This window comes from Schistosoma haematobium, chromosome 2, assembly GCF_000699445.3.
Source record: "Schistosoma haematobium chromosome 2, whole genome shotgun sequence".
NCBI classification, from domain to species: Eukaryota; Metazoa; Platyhelminthes; class Trematoda; order Strigeidida; family Schistosomatidae; genus Schistosoma; species Schistosoma haematobium.
In genome coordinates this window covers 14635047-14642330 of record NC_067197.1, presented here as the reverse complement: position 1 = coordinate 14642330, position 7284 = coordinate 14635047, and the positions used below count along the sequence as shown (strand labels likewise).

Here is a 7284-nt window from a genome sequence, read left to right as displayed (position 1 = left end):
GACGAGTCCCAAATAGGACGAAATGCGCGACCTGGATTCCGCTGCTAGCCACTATCCACCATTGCTTACAAAAAGCTTGTGAATTAAGGCAATATCGAGGCATACGCACAGTATGTACATATGCTGATGACAGACTGATCAATTGCAGTCTTAAACCTCAATGGGAAGATAGAAACCAAATAATACCAAGTGAATTATTTATATCTATTGTTTCTGTTGTAACGTGTGGATTGCAGTTTAGATGGAGCAGCGTATTTATCGATCGATTACAGTGACACGGAAAACACGTACGGACGGCCTAGAGTCCCGATTGGCCTTGCTTCGCTGTCTAGCCCAGCCAGTTGAGTCAGAACACCAGTCTTAGCCTCTGAGATATGAATCACTGTATTTCAGACATACTTTGTTTATATACCAACCAACCAGACAACATCGTACCATAAAACAGAAAACAACATTTGGGTTGACATTATGCCTACGGCAATTAAGATTTCGTACTCTCCTTTTCGTAGAAATTGTAGGGTGTGAAAAAAAATTCATTGATCGTTGATTGATGTACTTGTTTTGCTAGTGTGTAGTGAAGTGAAAATGAACAAACATTTTGTCACCTTTAATCATTTTGTAATTGGTCGTAAACTGTTCATCTTTGTAATCTGATTAGTTGAAATCGAAATAGCATCAAGTGCTGTGATTGAATGTCAGAATTTGCATTTTTACATTTGAAATTTAATGATTATGAATAATTCTATTTGTGTCATGTTAGTCGTGAAAAGAATTTAGACATTTTAAGAAAAAAACACCAACTTAAGTTCAATCCTACTATTAGTGAATGTGTATAGTGAGATAAATTTTTGATTTCCGATTAAGTGATTTAATGTCAACCTTCAATTGAAGTCGTTAGCTATCTTGCCACGAATACTTATAAGTACCACATAAAAAAGCCAGTTTTGGGAAAAAGAAAGTGAAAACCGGTTTGAATATTTGATAATAGTGCTTACTGAATTAGGTCGATAGTCAAATATTGAATATCAAAATAATAATGAAATTATCACCAAAGTTTGTGCATAATTTTTTTTGGAACACATGGTCTGTTCATGGGAAAAAGAAATCAACATATTAATAAATCATCCTGATAATTTATTGATTACGGCGAACGAACCGTAAACTATGGGTTAATGAGACGACATTTAGGGAATATTAAAGAAGTAATAATGTTTCCGCAATATGCACTGAATATTTAGTAAATGGTTGTTTTGTAAATGGTCCTTCGAAATAAGAATTAGAAAACGTTAGATTTCAATACGGTTAATTTGAAAATCCATTGAAACGGTTTCTTGTTTGCACTTGTAAATTATTTGTAGTTCTGTTTTTTAAAATACATTTTTCGGTCGTAATAAAAACTAGTGTGTTTAATCAGTCATGTGTGAATATTGTTAACCGTAATATGAAACCTGAAATATCTAGACACTACGAATGTAACCATTTTTGACAAGCATTTGAAATATTATTTTCATGAAGTGTAAATGAACAAGCCTACGTCGTCTGACTCAATAAATGTCTATCGACATGTTTCGTCGGAATTTTCAATTAATGTTAGTACATTGTTAAAACTACAAAATAATATTATGCACATTTTGATTTACCTTTCGATTGTTCGACTGAACATTAGGCCAAAAAAAGTTGTATAATTTCTGATCGCACCCTCTACATTGACGGTTAATGTGTTAATGTTAGTGAACGGTACACTTACCCTCATTATCACATTGCGAACAAGGTGTACACGACACGAAATATGGTGGGCATTTGGATAGACCTGTGTGATGGCAGCAGCTATTGCAGGTGAATCATCCGTCACAATGCCTATCACCTGTCGACTGTTGGTAGACCGTTGGAAAAAGAAGAGGAATCGAGAAATCAAGGCGGACGTTTCGCGACTTAAAAATGCAATGCAAACGGGTATTGCCTTAAAATTCATATCAAGGGCTACGACCTGATATAAATAGACGTTCTCGTTATTCGTCTTGTACGTCCCGTCAAAACCAATAACATCACAGAAACGAACTGTCAAATTCATTCGCTCAGCAGTCATGAGGAAAAAATACGATAGACAGTTATCATCGTTTAGTTCGTATTCGCAAAGCCCGCCCAAGGATGTTATGTGAGCTTGTAATTTTCCGTAATCACCTATGCTGTACATTATAAATTGGCAAATTGCTTACCAGGAAGGTTCGCACGTGAGAACACTTTGTACCGCATATTACAGACATCTTGATCTGTCAGACGTTTCCCAAAAGATTGGTAAGCAAAATTCTTTATATGGAATGCAGCGGTACCAGATATCAGCAGCGGTCTCACAATTTGAAACTCCCCATCCGTTAACCTGCGCACCCATGAATTACCTTGGTACCTCAGGGAATTGCACTCGTGGTTGTGATGCACATTCCCACGTACAACAGTCCAGTAGCCGTCTATGATCTTACAATATATGAAGGCCGGGCATTGAGTGTTCATGGAAGCTCTTCATGACCAAAAATTTTAATAACATTAATCAATTTACCTCCTCCGTCTGATACGACGTGACGAACCGCTAGATGTTATATGACCAGCATACAAATTTAATATACGAGTTTTCATCTCTGCTCAAATGCGAATCTCGAACTATATAATGACTGTAAGTCGATCTTTCATAATTTGTGATAGCGGACTTCAACGCTTCAAGCGATGGGAATGCAACGAGAAACAATGTAGTCAAAAAGACTTCCTCCATTTCCGTTACGTTAGAAACAACAGCGCTTGTACTCGGAACGTCACTCTCCTCCATAATGATGATTAAAATGTATTTCGTCGACAAGTACTGATATTTTATAACTATTTGACAATACATGACTAACCAATTGAAACGAATTATGAAAATAGTCTTTTCATTGGACGAAACGGTATGAAAAATATTGTAAATTTGGGGTTGAAAAAAATTTTTAAAAAAGGGTGGGGTTTTTTTTAAAAAAAAATGCCGCAGGGATAATTAAAACCCAACATTTATACAATATTTAACAAGTGAAATAAATATCGACCAATAGGGAGCGTACATTTAAAGTCCAAGGCCACCATTAGACTTAACATGATAATTATTGGTATATTTTTCTGCACATCCTAACAGTTTCAAATTACTAAGAGTTATGAATATAATTAATGGAACCTACTATTCAATTGAATGTTGCATTTTATATGTACAAGAACAATGTCATTACATAAATTATGATTAGATCAAATTGTAAACATTTCTACTTAATAATGAGTGACCCATTAGAAATTATGGAATAATAAACAACTGGTTAGTTTTGTTCTGAGACTAGTGTAAAGGATATACTAGCTAACTAACAATTAAATCTTAATTCAATAAGTGACATCTTGTTCTAGTATATACTGTTTGTTTCTAAATATAATACTAGTTGCATAACTTTTAATGATATAAAGTTACTATTTTGACCATATTCTCTCTCTCTTTTTTTCTTATACAATAAAACAGAAGTTGGTGATGGATGTGAGTATGAAGTGTATTTTTTCTTCTTTCATTGAATAAATACAGTTTAAAATGCTGTGTGAAACACTGAAACTACTACAAATTGCTTTCGTTTCGGTTGGAGTTGTTTTTCTTAGCAACACAAAAAAAAACCTAACCGAAACAAAAGCAATGAATAAAAAGCTTGGTGACATGATATGAATTGAAATAAACTGTAAACATATACTGGAGTAAATTACATATATTCATTGTAAGACATTAAACTACATGTGTAGTAGTTTCAGTGTTTCACACACTAATATCATAGTGAGAATCTTCAATATGAACATCAAGACAGTCCTACTGTACGGAGCTGAAGCGTGGAGAACTACTATAACCATCATCAAAAAGGTACAAGTATTTATAAACAGTTGTTTAGACAAGGCACTCAATATCCATTGTCCGAATACCGTCAGCGACAGCATACCGTATGAGAGAACAAATCAGTTTCCAGCTGAAGAGAAAATTAGGAAAAGACTCTGGAGGTGAATAGAATATACATTGCGGAAACTACCAAACTGCACCACGTGACAAGTGCTTACCTGGAATCATGAAGGTAAACGGAAGGAGGAAGATCAAGGAATACACTGAGTCGAGAATTGGAAGCAGACATGATAAGGATGAATAGCAACTAGAAAGGATTGCCCAGGACAGAGTTGGATGGAGAGTGCTGGTGGACGGCCTATGCTCCTCCACGGCGGTTAACAGGCGTAAGTAAGTAAATATGTTTCGGTGTTTTGCAAGATGTAACGATTTCTATGATCACGTTTTATCTCATATGAACTTGATATACGTACATAGGCTTGTTACTTTTTACCCGCCAAATATTCTTTACTACGCATTCTTAATTTGTTAAATAATAAACTGATAATGTAAATTATTATTATCTATTCATTAAACAAACACATACACACAATATCTGCAGATGGGATTCGTCAAGAATTGACTTCGCCTGTGGTATTATTGAGAACCGTGCGATAGTAGATATACTTTTTTCTTAGTAAGGGCCTATTCATTATAGAACATCCACAACCATATAAAGTTTCAAACTTAGCAGCTTCGGGTATTTTGGTGAACGTTTTATCACTAGAACAATGGATTATTCCCAAATGGTACACGTTTTCGACCTTTATAACTTCATGATACAGTACGAAGATCATTGGATATCATTGATGATGACTGTTTCACTCTTGGCATGTTTAGACTATATCAATTAAGCGTTTAAACAAACGTAAAATATTTAAACTGATTTCAGATCGATAACTATTAAAAATAGTGGCAATAAATGTTATTTTTCTCTCAATAATCAAAGATATAAGTTCACGGGAAAATGACTAGTAAACTAAAGTTGGCATCAATTCGACGTTAGCAACCGGTGTATGCTTCGTCTATCAATATGTAGTCAGTTGTGAGTATTTGATGGTAAAATGCTGAAAAATGTAAAACATTGAAAATTTTCTCTTTAAAATTTTGATCCATTTCATTCATTCTAAATTGTAAATTGCATTTTTGTTCTTTATTTTCTAAGTTTTTGATTTGTTCAGTGAACAAGGTTAGTTGACATCATCTTCACCAAGGTCACACTTTGTAATTTTGATTGAATTGCCTATCGACTGGATTGTATCATGATTATAAAGTAATATACTTGTAATGCTCTAATGCTCCAAGTCATTACTCTGGAGAATGAATAAATAATTAGACTAAATCAACACAAGTTTAATTAGTACATGGAGTCAAATCAAAATATTTAATTCAATCCAGACGACTTTGTTCATTTTGTCTGAGGAAGCGACTTACAATGAGTTGCGAAATGTTAGAAATTCAATTGTTCACTCATTACATATTACAAATACATTGTTTTAATGTCACAATAAAGAATTCTCAGAATAAAATACACAGTATTGTAAGTGATATCCATTTCAAGTGTATTTAAGTTGTGACTCCTTCGACTCTTTTAGACTGAAAAAGCGATAGGAACATGAATTAAAAATTTGATCTTTATGGTCAGAAAAGATCCAACTTAATAACCTATTTAATAACTCATTTTGATTATAAAATAGTCTGATAAGCATGTATACATGTTCTTTCCTTTTACATTGTCATAGTTTAAATTCAACTAATTTAACTAACTGCCTTGCTTTAATCACAAACTAACCTGAACTAGAAAACTATTGAGAATGTGGAAGCACAAGACAGCTATTTCATTCTAGTACTTGACTCCTTAGGGGTGCGCATCAACGAGCATCCCAGAAATCGAACCCAAGGATCTCAGGTCGTCTGGTTGGAGCTTAACTTTTAGGCTACAAATTCGACACCCAGTAGTTTACCGGTCTAACTTAAAGCGATTTGCAACATTGAGCAACCATTTTCTATTATCTTCGGTGGGCACCTGCCTCACACAGATGAAATTTTCTGAGAAGTCCTATACTAGAATGAAACAGATGTGCAGTGCTTCTGTGTTTTCCATGGTTTTCTAAATTAACCTAGTTTGTGGTCGCAAAACGTTCGAAAATCCCTACAAATACCTCTTGAAAACAAAAAAACGGTGGGATGGGGATTAGGATCACGGTAATAATAAGTGATTGGATATATCGCTACTGTACAAAAAAGATCATGTTCGAAATGATGAATTACCATAGCCTCAACCATTCACAAATTTATGATCCAGTTTCGTTTAAAACTAATTTATTTGACTTTGTAGATAATTTAGAATCGAAATCCTGGTAGAGCTCAATGATCAGATATTATCATTTCTGAACAATGTGAATAGTTTTTTCCCCAAAATATCCATAAACATATATTGTAAACTTTATATATATATATCATATATTCTATCTTATCATGTTAGAGTTTCATCCAATAAATCAAAAGTAAGATTTACCAATTTATTCATACTTGATTACTGAAGTGTCTACAGTCAAATATTTATCATTGTATGAATGAAGAGGTACTTTTACAATTTTCAAAGGGTTATTTAATAAAAAAAACCTTTATACCATTTCTAAAAGATGGTAAAAACGTAATTCTATAGGTGACTTGTAAATTAATTTTAGCTACGATCACTACATATGTGATATCGTCTATATATAGTATGTTAATAATATGTTGAGTGATTAGTTTAATTGTTATCAGCCTAACTGAAAGTTATATGGAACAAATGGAACTTCCGAATTTTTATAAGGTGAGAAGTATGTCATCATAGTTGTCTGAACAACTTCATCTTAATAGGATCCAAAGACACATTATTTACTATTTTGAAGCAAAGATTTTAAAACAATACTAAATCACATGAATAGTCATCAGAGTAGGGAAATGTAGTCATTACTTTTCAGGAATTAATTATACCGTTACTAAAATGTCATTCATTTGATTGAAGGAGTTATTTGTTCAATTTCTGGTGAGTTCAACCAGTCATGATCTACTTACAGTTTATTTCCTTAACCTTATTGCATATCATACAAAATTTTTTAGAGGCGTATGAAAGTAGTGGATTATTCTTTCATGCCTTAGCCATGATCTTTTGTATGTAATGAGGATACGTTACTTCAGAATTGAACTCTGCCAACTTTGATTAAGGTTAGAGGCACTAAATTCGTTGATTTCATATAAAATAATAATAATTATTGTTTGGAATTAATGAAATATTTATTTCCTTGAGTGTGCTAATCATATTCTATTAACCCTACAGAACTAAGAAGAACATGTGCACAAATGAATAGGTTTTATGA

The 7284-nt window shown here is 33.4% G+C and overlaps 1 protein-coding gene across 1 annotated transcript; it reads right to left on the bottom strand.

Annotated features, from left to right (window-relative positions):
* Nucleotides 1-17: 17 nt before the first annotated feature.
* MS3_00006282 (uncharacterized protein) lies at nucleotides 18-3066 on the bottom strand. Its single transcript, XM_051214413.1, has 4 exons — nucleotides 2217-3066; nucleotides 1748-2181; nucleotides 1641-1701; nucleotides 18-1607 (listed from the first exon to the last, which is right to left on the bottom strand). The coding sequence occupies exons 1-3, from the start codon at nucleotides 2506-2508 to the stop codon at nucleotides 1663-1665; spliced, it is 765 nt and encodes a 254-aa protein (XP_051067581.1). The 5' UTR covers nucleotides 2509-3066; the 3' UTR covers nucleotides 18-1607; nucleotides 1641-1662.
* Between the last annotated feature and the right edge of the window lie 4218 nt (nucleotides 3067-7284).

What these genes read in the sequence shown, in the direction of transcription:
- MS3_00006282 (XM_051214413.1), bottom strand. Translation starts at nt 2,508, where the DNA reads ATGAACACTCAATGCCCGGCCTTCATATATTGTAAGATCATAGACGGC. An exon ending in CTCACGTGCGAACCTTCCTG is followed by an intron (nt 2,182 to 2,216) that starts GTAAGCAATTTG and finishes TGTACAGCATAG; the next exon opens with GTGATTACGGAAAATTACAA. An exon ending in TTCGCAATGTGATAATGAGG is followed by an intron (nt 1,702 to 1,747) that starts GTAAGTGTACCG and finishes CCGTCAATGTAG; the next exon opens with AGGGTGCGATCAGAAATTAT.